This window comes from Diabrotica undecimpunctata, chromosome 1, assembly GCF_040954645.1.
Source record: "Diabrotica undecimpunctata isolate CICGRU chromosome 1, icDiaUnde3, whole genome shotgun sequence".
Classification (NCBI taxonomy): Eukaryota; Metazoa; Arthropoda; class Insecta; order Coleoptera; family Chrysomelidae; genus Diabrotica; species Diabrotica undecimpunctata.
In genome coordinates, this window is record NC_092803.1 from 190,048,304 (window position 1) to 190,064,676 (window position 16,373).

Genomic DNA, 16,373 nt, shown 5'->3' on the forward strand with positions numbered 1-16,373 from the left:
CATTTATCCACTTTTTTTTTCATTCTTCTTGTTTTCAAATATTTGTCTTTGATTTCCTGATTCGTATCATTTAGTATTGTAGTGTCATTTTCTATAGCCATTTTGTTTTCTGTATTAGTCTTTTTTGCTCTATACATTGTTGTATTTATTGTTTTTTTTTTGTGAGTCGGAAAATAACGATAACTCTACTTCAAGTCTTTATTGCAAAAAAGTGTGTTGTCCAACGACAATAGGTTGGCATCTATTTTTATTTATAAGGTTTATACTTATGTTTTGTTTTCTCTAGTTCCTCTCAAAGTTTCACCTCGGAGACAACGTAGAAGTACTTCTTTTTAAGTCATATTTAAATATGTGTATCTTCTTGTACTGTGATAATTTAGTTGCCTATATTAAAAGGAGTAGCAATAGGTATATGATAGAAATATATCCTACTGTCAGCAGGTCTTCAGTTAACAATCAAAATTTATAACGTGACACGTGACAGCTGTCAATGATATGGAATGGAATTGGAACATTTATTTACTCCAAAATAATATCAAAGAATATAGACGCTTATAGAAGAATTTTTCACTGTTATTTTTGAGCATAGCAAAAGATGTGACATAGATAAAGAAAAGTGGGACGAGTGGAACGCACGTGTTGCACGTGGTACCACTAAGGAGCGGTTTGCTTCTAAAATATGAAAGAGTGGGGCAATAAATGCAACTTTAGATATTTTTATATGTAGATGCCGCGTGGTCGTAGAATAGGATTAAATTTTTGCGTTTTATAAAATTGTTTAAAGAAAATAATATTATTTTAACTTTTAATAAATTAATCTTTTTAGAAAAATTATTATAATTCAAATTTTTAATTGAAATATGTACAAATCTTAAGTATAAATCAGTTTAAGACTATATTGTAATAATTTCACCAATATTCATTCATTGTGAAAATTATGTTTTAGATACTATTAGTTGTTATTTTAAAACAAGATTAAATAGTACCCATACAGCGTAAAAACTTTCACATATAGGTAGGTACTATTCATTAAAATGTACTGTTAAAGTTTATTTTGTTATTTCAAAAATAAATCAGGAATGCTTTTTGTTGTTATTGAAAAATTTTGGATGAAATGGAAGTTTTGGCGAAATGGAAAATTTCATAATTTAGTAAAAAGTTTCATTGAATACTTTTTTTTAAATTGAAATTTTTTAAAATTGTTTCGTTAATTTCTGGGCAGAAAAACAGTATAATAAAAAGTTATGTGACGGTTTTTCGTTGTGTTGGAACAAACCAATTTTTAATTCAAAGTTATACAATTAAAAAAATAAATACTTTGAATATTGTAAATATCATACATTTTTAAGTTTTAAAATTAAAAATTTAACAATTTAATATATTGAAAATAAAGATTTTATTGTGAAAAAACAAAAAAAAAGACAGTTTGCAAATCAATGGCATCGAAATTTGTTTAGGCGTACATGCAAAGTTACCCGTTCGTACTCCTTTCCCACTTCCCCCTAACTACATATTTCATTATGAAATTTTCAAGATAGTTTTAAGCCGACGGCCACGGCACCACGCTGTGAGTTTATGCAGCCACCCTCTTAAACCGTAACCAAATCGCCCATTTGAACTGGTCTTCTATAAGCGTCTATCTTCTTTGATAATATGATATATCGAATTTATCATATACCAATTTCTTTGTTATTTTATTGAAGTCAGCTGTTGATTTTAGTGTAAATTGTTTGAAAAAGTACTCCAAAATGAAGAAAAAGGTAATTAATACAAATTTGGTACTTTTTAACAAATAATTAAATTATTCTTTTGTAGGTGTTACTCATGGGCAAAAGTGGCTCTGGGAAAACAAGTATGAGATCTATAATTTTTGCAAATTATATTGCCCGAGATACAAGGAGATTGGGAGCTACAAGTAGGTCTATGAATATTACTAATTAGTCCAGGGGAAACTAATAAGGTTGTTTTTGTAGTTGATGTGGAACATTCTCATGTGAGATTCCTTGGAAACTTGGTCCTTAACCTTTGGGACTGTGGAGGTCAAGAAGCCTTTATGGAAAATTACTTTGCTTCTCAAAGAGATAACATATTTCGAAATGTAGAAGTTCTTATTTATGTATTTGATGTAGAAAGTAGAGAACTTGAAAGGGATATGCATTACTATCAGTCATGTTTAGAGGCAATAATACAGAACTCTCCAGAAGCTAAAATATTTTGTCTTATTCACAAAATGGACTTGGTAGCTGAAGATCAAAGGGATATAATTTTTAAAGAAAGAGAATCTGATTTAAAGCGTTTATCTATGCCATTAGATTGTACTTGCTTCCGAACTTCTATTTGGGATGAAACTTTGTATAGGGCTTGGTCTAGTATAGTTTATATGTTAATACCTAATGTAAAAGAGTTAGAAAATAGTCTGCACCTTTTTGCCAATATTGTAGATGCTGATGAAGTACTGCTTTTTGAGAAAGCTACTTTCCTAGTAATCTCACATTGTCAGAGAAAACAACACAGAGATGTGCACAGGTTTGAGAAAGTTTCTAATATTATAAAGCAGTTTAAGCTGTCATGTTCCAAGTTGGCTGCACAATTTCAGAGCATGGAAGTCAGGAACTCTGCATTTGCTGCTTATATTGATATGTTTACAAGTAATACTTATGTTATGGTTTGTATGTCTGATCCTCAGATTCCTTCAGAAGTGACACTGATTAATATTAGAAATGCTAGGAAACACTTTGAAAAGCTGGAGAAAGTCTCCAGCTCAGCTTCAACTATGGCCAGATAAGTTTTGTTTGTAAACAGTAAATATGGGTCAGATACATACCTACATATGAAATGTTATTGCCTTTATATTTCAGTGATATATATTATATATATATATATATATATATATATATATATATATATATATATATATATATATATATAATATAATATATATTTATGTATGTATAAAAATGTAATAAGCACTATATTTGTGTAGCATCATCATTGAAAATATTTTTAATTTACACGGATTACTTACACTCTGTATAGTTGGAACTGTAGATCTTTACTGATGAAATAAGTTAAGATAGAACACCATCTATTTAGAAATTACAAATGCTGATAGTACTGCTTTGACAACCACTCTATTATTTTGAATTTTCATTTTGACTGACATGTTTTATCAGGGCTCTTCTTTATTGCTTCTTTGACATCTATTTTTCAGCTTCTGGGTAGCTGGCCTTGTTTCGTATTTTCTGGGACCCAAATCCATATTTTTTTGGCCATCTAGTGTCATTCATTCATTCTAAATGTTCATACCACATCAATTTTTTTCTTTTGTATTGTTTTTATTATATATACCATCTAAATTCATAATTTTTTTTAATGCCATCATTTCCAGCCTGAAAATCTTGGCACTTCATTCTCAGTACTCCATTTCTAGTGATAGCAATTGGTCTGTATCTTTATTTCGAACTTTCTGTATTTCTGATTGATATGTACATATGTTTTCAATAATGGACTTGTAAACCATTGTTGAGTTGGCTTTTTATTTTGTTTTATATATGAGATCTTACTTGTTTTAATCGCCAATTACCAAATATTTGGTCTTATGTACAGTCCATCTAATTTACAAATTAGTAAGATTAGATTTTATTAAATAGGTAAAAATATAAAACAAGAGGTATTCACTTTAAAATTTAAAATAATAAAGTACAAAAAGTGTCAACACCGCAACTGTCAAATAAGTGTTACCAATTTATGCCAAAATTTCACCTTTGTTCGATTACAGTTACAGTGTGTTCCGAACAAATGTTCTTCATGAAAACGCTTTATAATGCATTTATACAAATTGAATGAAACATATTGTTGTCTATTTCTTTAAGTTAACATTAATAGAAATCTTTAAATATTATTTCTACGCGTATATAATAAAATATGTCTAGTGGCTGTAACGCCAGTGTACTCGGCAAAGTGATTCTAAAAAAGAACACACCTACCACCTAAATATTTCGTGTTGGTATCATGTGACGTCACGGGCTATGACGCCGATGACGTGCAACGGTTTGTAAATTAGATGGACTGTGCATTTATTTTTAATCCTAATTTCTCATATTCCACAATCAGTTTCCTTAGTATATAGCTTAAGTCGTCAGTACCAGCAGCTATCACTACTTAAGCTAACATAAAAGAGAATATTGTGTCATTGTCCACTGTGATTCCCATTAGGCTACATTTCCATTGCCATATTTTGAGTGCTTTTTCAAGGTATATTTTAATCAATAGCGGTGCTAAGCAACATCCTTGCCTTCAGTCTTTACTAATCTGCAAATCTTCAGCTGTCGTCTTGCCTACTTTGATGCGCTGGTACATCTTGAGTATAGGGCTTACAGCTTTAATGTAACATTTACTGACACCATTGTTTTCATGCACAACCAACTTATTTAATGGTATAGTATTGTAGGCTTTCTCAATGTCAAAAAACGTTAAATGGACAATTGACCCTCTTTCTATGCGTTTCTGTATAACTCTGTCCATACTGGAGTGACCAGCTCTGAAATCATTTTGATTTTGAAAGATATGACTTCCAAAGACTGTTTTCTGTTCTGTTTCCAAGGCTAAGGACAAAATATACTCCGATCTCAAAAACTATTTGGTACCACTCTTTGATTTTATCATTTTTAAAGGTCTATAATATTCATTAACCGTTGAACAGTATCTGTAATTTAAAATGAATTGGAAAACTGAAGACCAAACAGGGAGTCTATACAGTGTTATCGACTCATCAAGAGGAACGTTCTTGCCAGGCTCTAATATTATACTGTAATTAATTTGTGTACTTTGAATTTTCCACGTTAGAGATAAACATTATTTTGTGTTTGTTATACTGTCCAAAAGGTTTTAGTATCATAACCACAGCAAACGCATTAAATTGGTGTGATACAAAAAGAAATGGATGCAAGAAATATTAAAAATGTGTTCAAAAAATGACATTTTTCTTCGAAGAAAGTATGTAAATTGTCAGAATTTAAGTCATTGAGGGCCGAATAATTACACCAATTTCAACAAATATCTCTTTTTTGTTTAGACCCTGAATTTTACTTGTATATGCCATTTACATACTTTTATTATTAATATTTATTTGTAAGTAATGTGCCAAATTTTTGTTTAAATGTTTAATTTATGTTCACGGTATCTATAAGCCCTGTAACGGACGAACAACACGTTATTACACAGAGATAAAGACTTTAATGACCAAAATGAAAAATTTCAATGAAAAAAAATCACACAAAACACTAAAAAATTTAGGAAATCAAAATTTTTTTTGTATATTATTTATTTGGGTGTCTTAGTAAATACATTATGAATGGAATCAGTAACCCTTTTATCATATCAGAGGTTTTCATAAAGAAAAATAGAAAATTAATAAGTTTATTGAAAAATTAGAGTTATTGCTATCATTAATGATAGAACGTCCAGTGGTTTATCCTACCAGAAGCCTCTTCCGGCAGGACAGTTGAACAGAGGTTATGTCCTGCCAGAAGAACTCAACGATTTTTATATGATCTGTCCTTCCAGCAGGACTTGAAAGATTCCGGCAATACAAAGAAATATATCAATGGCGTGTATATAGGATGTAAGGTAATCTTTGAGGTTTTTTAAGAACATAAACATTTACTAAATCATGTAAAATCTATTAAAAAAATAAAAGGCACCCTTGACGTCCGACAAAAGGTTTCATTTAAAAAAAATTATGGAAATAAAATGAAAATTTAAACAAACGTTAAAGTTATTGAGTAGACAAAATATTGCGGATAGTATGGACTGAACTTCTTTTATAATGAAAACTTAACGCTTTTGGATGGAATTCCATGTAAAATATGGTATGCAAAACAATTGCGACCTGTTGTTTGAGCACATAACACCGATTTAATTCCACAGTTTTCACAAAAATAACTTGATATTTGTTGTTAATGATTAATGCGGGAACCAACTACACATTTTCTTTGTACTCTTTGTTTATCGCTTCTCAATGCTTTTAATACATGGTTGAGACGATTTTAATTGTTATTAGGTATTGGAGTAGGTCTTTCATATAAAACTATTTGCGTTTCTTGGTCGTCTGGCCATGCATTTTTTTCTTTGCTGTAATCCCAATTTGTCTGTAAAAGATTCGTGTGAGACCAAGTCTTTTTACTAAAGTATTTATAGGCTAAGAAAAAATTAGTTTCTATAATACCAATCATTGAGGCGCTCATTAGGTGTTTCCAATTCTGTTTGTTATAAAACTTGTTCCAATGCTAACTAAACCTGAATGTCTATATGGTTGTGGATATCAATAGCTGGAGCGCCATCAACATACTCTTCGGCCAATTTATTTCTCCCTTTGGCTTTTCTCCTCTCTTCCATTAATGCTAGAATTTCTGAAGTCATCCAATTCTGTTTTTTGCCTTCTGAATATTGCTCAACTTTTTATTGACATCTTCTGATGTTAAGATTTCTTCTCCTACTTCTGTTAGATTTGAGTTGACTTGTTGGATCACTTTTTGATGTATTTATCTTTTTCTTTTTTTGTAATAATTTTGTTCTAATTTTGTATAATCAAACGTTGGTTTGTTTTTAGGTATTACAATCTTTTTGAGTTTCATTCATATCCAATTGAAACCTTTCACTTATTGTTGTGATTGGTTTGTTACGTATTTACGCCTTCAGAGATAATTTCAAAGCTGCCCAATAAGAGAAATATTAAGGTTTTGGGTAGTTTAGTCCATTTTAGAAATCCTAACCTTATCGAGAGACTTTATATCATACTTGTTGCGTGTGACACGTGATATCCAGTATTAACAAAAATCAATTACCAAAATCAAACAAATAGAGCATCTAGCATCAGTTGATGTTATAAGATTGCTGTTAGATATTGACTTACTAATTGTAAAATAACATTCTTCAGCTGTAGACAGTATTTCGTCCTGTATACCTTTTTTCGAGCACTTTTTTCAAGTCTACATTCTGCACTTATCAGCAAAAATCTCTATTTCCAATTCATCTTTATCGATCCATCCAATTTTCTATTAACTTTCATCGACAAGTAAAAATACCGAGAGTTAAGCCAAATTTACATGTATCCAGTAACTGACATGCGAGTGGTTGACTAGGACAGCGCTGGACAGGGACGTTTACACGTATCCAGAATCTGGCACCAGCCTCACTTACACGCCAGTTCCTATTTGGTGAAGTCAGTCGTTTGTTTTATTGTCAGTGTCGTGTCGTATTGTCATGTGTTTACACGTGTTTAAAACCGCTGGTGCGGGGTTAGAGGGGACGCGGACGAGAGCCACTGGCATGAAAAATAAACCAGCTCTCTATTCGAATTTTTCACATCACATTGATCTGCTTCATATTCGAGCAATTTTCCAGCTATACTAGCTATATCAGATCTCCTTTTTATGTAAACGTCATTATTGGTATTATACTGGCTTTATAAATTATTGATTTCATCTCAGTGTTAGTATGTCAGTTTCATTTTATAGTGTTAAGGCATCTTTCTAGTCTACTTGCTTTTTGTACTTGATCTCTCACTTCTCCCTACAGGTCTCCATAGCTGGACAGTGTAATGCCAAGGTATTTCACTTCCACTACTTGTTCAGTGCTGACGCCATCGACTTCTAATTTACTTTGGTTGGTTATTTGCTATTGTTTTGGTTTTCTGAGTTGAGATCGTCAATTTTACCCTCAATTTTTATTGCTGTTCGCTGATAGTAGTAGAGGTTTGATATCGATCTTATATCTCGTTCGTCAATGTTTTTTTTCTGAGCACATCCATCAGTTTATCATGTTTAACCTAATAGCGATAGTATACCATAAGAAACATCTAAAGCTCTTTAAGATCACTACATTAGTCGGCAAAAAAATTTCTTCCGCGAAGCAGTGAGTTTTAAGAATTTTATCGTTTTCCAGATTCTGAAAATTTGCGTATTCCCTTCAACATACACTACATAACCTATTGTACTTATATAAAATATTCAAAAAAATTATAATTTCTTAAATTTTTTAGAGAGTGCCTCTGAAGCAGTGTGAATATATACTAGTTTATTTTTGTCGAAATTCTTTTATTTGCACTCTTTATATCTATAAATATGTGTCAACTAGGGCGTGAAATGACTGGTCTCACTCGTCCGATGTAGGGCTAAAAATGTACATGACAACTATTTAAAATATCTTCCGTTGAAGACTGTCTTTGTATATAGGTTTTTTGTAACGTTACAAGACTGAAAAATGAATTTTTTCATATATCAAATCACTGTAGACAGTTTTCAAATGAGTTTAAATATACACTATTGTGTTACCAAGAGTTAAACTTCTAAAATGACCAATGATTCACTCCTTCCGATAATAGCTAAAAAAGATTGTGTTGCAAAATATATTGTGGCTCTAACGGGATGTCTGACAGATATAAATATCGACGCAATGTTCTTTTGAACACAATATACAAGGCAGTTGCTGAGGCCTTTATATAATTACACATGTTTGTCGAGGCTCTTGTTTTGATATATTTAACTGAATATAAAAGTACAAAGAAGTTTGAGCATAAATATATTGAGCATATTTGTAATTTTTATTAATCTTATAAAATCACTAAATTAATATTGGTGAATATAAAGTCAAAGTCTTGTATTATTGACGAGAATAGGCTAACAATAAAATAGACAAACAAATGGCATTCGATTCAATATTCATTCTAAAACTTACAAGACTTTCAAATTAAGTGTTAAAAGTGCCTTCGTTGTTGTTTAATACAAATTTCAATTGGTCTAATCATGCCTCCAAACACAGGCTGTAACAATTCCTCTTTAACTAACCCAGTGAAATTCAACATTGCAGTTTTCAATTCATCGATGGATTTTGGACAGCATTTGTGATACTTACGGCAAACTTCATCCTACAAATTTCACAGAAAAGTATTGATTGTGGCCTTACTTGAGCTTTGAATATTTGTTTTCTTTTATTTAATTGAAGGAAGGCAAGATCAGCTGCATTTTTCATTACTGTCGATATCAGAGCTTGAAAGGGATTGAAATATTTTATTGCTTGATTGAAACCTAATATAAAAAGCTGCAAAACTTTTTATTTTCTGTTATATTTTAGCTGATGTTTATTTCAAAATCTTTCTTTAAAAAGTTATTTAAGTACATCGAAATCACTTATTTCTGCAGGGAAGTTGTATATAATGTTTCCAAAGCGTGTTACAATTTTTCTTTGCAATATGGCTATTCGCTCCGTGCGTGACCATGGTAGGGGTACCTTGAAACGATGCCAGCGTGCGTAGCGGCGAAATATGACACAATTGGAGTCTTTATACGCATAAATTTTATCAAAAATGTGTGCAAATACATATTGCGTATTTAATTGTGCTAATAATAGCAAAAATAGCAAGTGTAGTTTTTATAGGTTTCCAAAGATTACATATAAATTAGAGAAAAGAAAAAGATGGATCCGTGCGATTAATATGAAAAAGTAAATATCACATAACATCATTTTTATGCAATTAAAAAAGGAAATATTTAAATAATTTACCTTAAATGATATTTTATAAGGCTTCAAGCTAACTGCAGAGTGTCTGATGACTTTAGCTTTTATATCATAACTTTTACTATTACTGTTTTTAATTACTATATGCTCTTTCACGTGAAAAACTTGATTTGCCAGTACTAGATTTTTCCCTTTCTTTTCCGTTTGTGGTTAAAAAGATATATTATGATGAATTTTGAGAAACCCAGTTTTTAATACTACATTTATTTTGTACATAAACTGAAAAAATATAGTTAAAAAGTTAATTATTAATAATTGTCAATTTCGCCTGTATTTAACAATGTCAAACATATGTCATTAATGTCATATGTTTAACCTGAAAATTGGTAGACTCCAAAACTGTAAGATGAAGGCTGTAGGTGTCGCGTCAGTCACGTACAGAGCGAATATGCATCTCAATGTATAAATACCTAGATGCCAATAAGATTATTAACTACCAGACTATTTAATTTGTTGTAAAATATATAGTTATATTAAATAGTTGTCATTTTATGTTCAGTGTAAATAAAATCTGTATATATTTATTATCGTAGTCGAAATAGATCGTTGCACACATTTTTATAAATTACCATTTAATATTCTGAGTAAAATATATGTACTCTTTTTAATATGTGTTTTATATATACAAACCCTTACACATATGGTGTCCTCATTATTTTTGCATTTTTCAGTTGATTATATTCGCTTTATGTTTAAGACAATTGAAAATAGTTAACGAAAAGTTATGTGAGATTTTAAAGCATGCGCCGTTTGTAGTTTGATTTCTTTAGATATAATATACATATTATCACTTGTCAAGCCAGTGTCGTCGAGCGCTAACTGTATTTTACTTTAATTAAAATGATATAAAAAAAAAACATGCATATACGTCATGAGCAGCGTATTTTATTTAAAAAATAAATGAACAAATTAAAATGTTTGCTCAAAAATTAATTATTAGATATTAATTGAATTAAAAATATTTACGGCCACTTTTTGACTGGCAGGCTATTATCAATGTATTCTCCTAATTTTAAATGTGTGTAAAAATGTGAGTTTTACTAACTGCGTTATGAACGTAGTGATCCTGCAGTGTGACCTTGTACTATTAGCGACATAAAATATAATACAAGTAATGGTTTATATAACTTATATAAACCAGTGTCTCTTAATGAAGCTATGGTATTTTTAACATTCATGCTTTCTCCTAATGCTTCCTTTATATTTATTGAGATGTTATGCTTCTTTATTATCATGCAATGATATCGAGCCATAAGTATATATGACATCGCCTCTTTCTCATCTATAAGTTAATGGAGACAACTTGAGGCTTCTTATTCGGGTTTTATAGTTTAATCTTCCATAATTTAAAGGTAACTTAGAGGCTCTTTGTTGTACTCCTAATAAATTAATCATTCTTTGCAAATGCGGTGATCAAACTGACACTGCCAATTCTAGGTGAGGTCTGACATAACTTTTGTAGAGTTTTAAAAACAAGTCTGTAAGACATTCTATGAAAATCTTTTGATATAAAGTATAAAGCAGAGTTCGCTTTACTAAGTAATTGTAAGTAATTTACTAAGTAAATGTAATTAAGTAATGTTTGGTTGACCGTAACACCAAAATCATTAACTTTCTGTACCGATTTTAGAGGAACTCCATTCAAAAAATATGTTAAATATGGATTATTATATCCACATTGAACGACACAACACTCACGCGTATTTATTGGAATGGCCAATTTCATGCTTCATTGTAATAGTTGGATAAGGTCACGATATCTGGACAGTAATATAACTTTAAATCTGAAAATATAAAACCGATTTTGACCGCCATCCACATGTTAAATCAGGAAAGATGTATTGAATAGGTGGGTGGAATATTTGAACCGGGCACTTAATATGGAGGAAGAAGAAGAAAACCTGGAAAACGAAAGAGATGAGCTAAGGGGAGCAGACGAGAGGGAAGAGGAACCACCAACGTTTCGTTTCTTGAAGTTAAAGATGCAGTTAAAAAAATAGCCAGAAACAAATCACCCGGAATAGATAATCTCCCAGCTGAACTATATAAAGAAGGTGGCCATGATACCATTATGGCATTACAGCAGCTTATAAAAGAAATATGGACACAGAAATCCCTCTCCAATGATTGAAATATTGGAATACTTTGCACCATACACAAAAAAGGAGATATCTTTGAATGCTCCAACCACGGATAGTAGGAAAATACCAGGCTGGTTTCAGAGGAGGTAAACTGACAATTCATCAGATTGCAACCCTGAAACAAATTTTGGAAAAAACACTGGAATATGGCATTGATACTCATCACATATTTATAGACTACAAAGCAGCCTACGACTCTGTGAATAAAAGAGTAATGTTCAAAGCAATGAAAGCTAGGAATACCAAATCAGTTGGTAAATTTAACAAAACTAACTCTTGAAAAAGTTGAATGTAGCGTACGAATTCAGGGGGAACTATCTGAACCTTTTAAAACAAATAATGGGCTGCGCCAGGGAGACCCTCTATCCTGTATACTGTTCAATCTGGCTCTGGAAAAAGTAATACGTATGTCACAAATCACAACTACTGGTTCAATATATAATAAATCAATGCAAATCCTGGCCTATGCTGATAATATCAATATTGTTGGGAGAACGGAAAATGCTGTACGAGAGGCGTATGTAGCATTAAAAGAATCAACTATAAAAATGAGTTTATAATAAACAAAACTAAGTATATGAAAATAAGCTTGCAACCACAAATCCTACAACCACTCGTTATAGAAAACGACGTCATCGAAGCAGTGAACGAATTGGTATACCTAGGAGCGCTCCTTAACACTGAAAACAATACTACCTCAGAGATAAACCGCAAAATTTGCACTGCAAACAGATGTTATTTTGGGCTCAATCTCCTCCTTAAATTAACAATTATATCGAGAAATACAAAAATAAAACTCTACAAAACAATAATATGCCCAGTCCTAACATATGGTTCAGAAACCTGGATTCTAACAAAAAATAATGAAAACATGTTAGGATTAAGGTGAATCTATGGAGCAGTGAATGACAATGGAGTGTGGAGAAGATGATACAACTTCGAACTTTATAGAATATACCACGACCCTGATATAGTAAAACATAAATTAAGATAGGACGTCTGAGGTAGATAGGATATGTAATACGGATGGAACAAAATGACCCAGCTAGAAAAACGCTCCTTGATAGACCCATTGGTTAGAGAAGAGGAAAACCTAGAACAAGGTACCTTGATAACATTGATGAAGACATGAGAAATATGGGAATACGTGCTTGGCGAAGAAAGGCGCTGGATAGGGACGACTGGAGAGAAATTCTTGAGGGGGCTAGGATCCACGCAGGGTTGTAAAGCCAGAATGATGATGATGATCCACATATTAAATCAGATACGTACAGCAAAAACAAAATATTCCCTAATATTGATCCCTGAGGGGCACCACTGGCTACTGCACGTGAAACACTGCAGTCAATTTCCACGAGCGAAAAAGTTTTTTCAAAGAGGGTTATTGTTTTTTAACCACAATAACAACTCACCACGCACCCCTTAATGTTCTAGCTTCAGCATTAATTCCTTTATAGATATCTTATCATATGCACGGGAAAAATATATATACTTAAATAATATTAATCGGCTCATATCGGTCCAAAGACAAAGTTAATTCATTAAGAACGGGAAGGAGGTTGCTAGTTACAGAACAATTAGATGATAGATTAATTTTTCCATTATATTAATTGATGTTGGTGGCGCTGTTACCGGTCGATAATTAGTCGAAAGGAGTTTATTCCCACTTTTATACATCGGCGTTACTATACCAGATTTCCCTGAAGTTGAGATTGAATTTGTTTGCAAAGATTTGGAAAGTAAAGATGCTATTGGAGCCGCTAAACTATTTGCACAATTATGATATAAAAATGGTAAAATATTTTCCGATCCATGAGATGTAGTAGTCTTTAACCCTTAGTCTCCCGACGATACTTTTAAGTGCCATCAAATTCTGGTACCCTTATATCCCAGGCGTAACATTTAATAATACTTACCACATAAAATTTCACTCACAACCGTAGTTTTCAGCTGATGTTTAAAACTTCTAATGGTTATTCAAACGATTTTGCGTTAAATACGCAATAAGATTTGTAGGTACTCGAAAGGATCGTCCGCAATAAACAATGCTTTTAGTTTATTGTAAAAATTTATAACCATTAAGATAAGACGGACTTAAAAGTACCGTTGGGAAGTAACTGTCAAAAAAAATCTAAACGTCGTGGGAGACTAAGAGTTAAAGAACCTAATACTTCTTTGACCAATTCAGTAAAGATGTCAATTGTGGGTAAATTTTCCATTATTCTATCAGTAGGAGGCAAATCTGAAAACGTAGACTCCGTGGTAACTATAAATGTTTTGGAAAATAATTCGCAAACGTCTTCTTTCAAAACATATTTCACCATTCAATTTTTCTAATAATGGTATACCAGTTTTCGTACAGAATTTTGATCTCACGTATTTGTAAAAATCTTTGGGACCTCTGGAACTAACTCTGTTTTCATAGTTACTTCTGGACAATCTTAACTCTTTTGTCAGTATATTGGAAAATTGTCTAAGAATACGTATGTTTTCCTCAGATGGATATTTCCCTTGCTCTTTTTTTTTACTAAAATATTAAACACAAAAGCTCTCTGTTTCAATTTAGAATACTTCGCTGCTATTGACTAACTGCTTTTGACCATGATACATTTTGTGGTAGATTACTTAAAACTGACATGTTTTTTTAGAGGTTTAAAATCAGACTGAAACCGGTCCTGTTTCACAGCCTACGGTAGTAGACCGGCTCATCGATGTGAAGTTAAATATATTAAGATAAGTTTATCAGTTTTTTATTTGTAGTAATTTAACTTAAATATTTAAATTCAAATAGATGATAATAATGAGTTATATCTACTCACGATTCCAATCTTTTGTACACAGGTCACTTTCACTTGGTTTCTTATACGTATTAAATTTTCGGTAATTACTATTTAATGTAGCTCTTTAAGTGGGTGCTAAAAATAGGTCTTTATCGTTTGCTGGTTTAGAATAGGGAACATCCATAAACTACGTCGTAAAAAATATGGACTTTTTAATACCCTCCCTCCCCTTTGTCGTAAAGCGTCGTTTACAGTGGAGGCCCTCCCCCATGTCGACGTCGTAATTGCAAGTCATGACCCCCCTTTTTCAGTTATTTTTTAAAAATTTCAATGTTATTTCTAGATTTTTTAAAATTCTATAAAACTATTTACGAATGTGTCATAACAAGAATAATTAATTAATGTTAATAATTCAATTGAAATATACCAAACGACGTCGATATGCACTCATGCCCTAACCTCCTGTCAAATATCATCGCAATATGCAAAGTCACCCCCTCCCTCTTCTCTAGAACGTAGTTTATGGATGTTCCCATAGACTCTTACAGGCTTTTTGCGAAAGCAAGTTATTTAAAGTTATTTAATAATTTGACAGTTATATTTTTTCGTATTGGATTTTTTTCAGCCGTAAAGAATGATGATTGTGTTATAGATGTCGTTAAATATTGTTGTGAGCCCTTTTATTCTTTTATCGTTCATTAATTTGAGAAATTTTAGTGAAAATACTCGACAAAAGTGTATAGACGGGTTTGGCAGTTGAAATGTGTAGTATGTGATACTCAAAAAGACTCTCATCTAGGGATTCATCAATTTTTTAGTGGAACTATTCTTAACAGGTTGACTGTCAAGCTGATTTAGTACTATTTGCCATTATGTATTTATGAATCATATTTGTACACAGCACTATTTGCCAACGACAAAGTGTAAACCTATATGGTGCACAACATGCTGATGTAGTCAATCATTGTATGTACCTGTACATATGCACAAGCTTAATATTTTATATGAAAATTTTAATCAGTTGGCCTTCTACACCAATTTTGGAAATATAACCTATTATTTTTTGGCAAAGATGTTTCAAAATAATACACTATTTTAAGTGAAAAGAAAAATAGTTTATTTATCAAATACAAACATTAAAAATACGGATTAATGCAATTTAAAGAAACAATCAGTGCAACGGTATTTACAACAACTCGGACAACATTTTTAGAAGTTTGTTGTGCTTCTTTTCGTCCCTCTTTCTTCGCAATTTTGGCATCTTCCTCTTTTGTTTGTCTTCTGTAAAATGTAACGATTTATATTTTCAGAACTTTCTGCTGTCTTTTTTGTTAGAAGACTTTTTACTAACTCTTCTTTAAATTCTGTAATTTTAATTTTTTTGTTTGTTGTCACTGAATTATACAGATACATTACGTTTACTACAGCTGTATTTAAAATAATGTCGAATGCAACTTTTCTATACCATTTTACAGATCTTCTTAAAGCTTGATGGTAGGATGCCATCTGGTCAGATAAATCAATAGCAGATTTGCCGATATTATATTCTATTATGACACATAGTTTAGATTTTATTGTCACTTCGAGTATGCACTTCTGCAACTTTATCTATATGTTTAGTGGTTAATAACAAAACATCTTTTTTGTCTTTCCATTTAAGAACTGTAATAGTACCACAGTCGTTTTGACGAGCAACAACTGCGTTTTTCTTTAAATTTTCTTTTCCTACTTCAGATGGTATTTGCTTCCTGTTAGCACGTAGTGTCGCAACTAAATGAGTAGAATTTTGAAGCAGTCTTTTGCGAGTGGTACACCCGTGTACCAATTGTTAGTAAATAATTCGTACGTACGTCCAAAATTTAAATAAGGAGCCATT

At 31.7% G+C, this 16,373-nt stretch overlaps 1 protein-coding gene across 2 annotated transcripts; it reads left to right on the forward strand.

The window, feature by feature from the left end:
- Window positions 1-483: 483 nt before the first annotated feature.
- On the forward strand, window positions 484-10,176 carry RagA-B (Ras-related GTP binding A/B). Of its 2 annotated transcripts, XM_072520874.1 has the most exons (4): window positions 484-529; window positions 1,649-1,760; window positions 1,816-1,915; window positions 1,974-10,176. In XM_072520874.1, the coding sequence occupies exons 2-4, from the start codon at window positions 1,749-1,751 to the stop codon at window positions 2,783-2,785; spliced, it is 924 nt and encodes a 307-aa protein (XP_072376975.1). In that variant the 5' UTR covers window positions 484-529; window positions 1,649-1,748; the 3' UTR covers window positions 2,786-10,176. The 2 variants fall into 2 exon arrangements, with proteins under 2 accessions (XP_072376975.1, XP_072376976.1); XM_072520875.1 differs by lacking the exon at window positions 484-529 and having other exon boundaries at window positions 1,044-1,760.
- The last annotated feature ends 6,197 nt before the right edge of the window (window positions 10,177-16,373 follow it).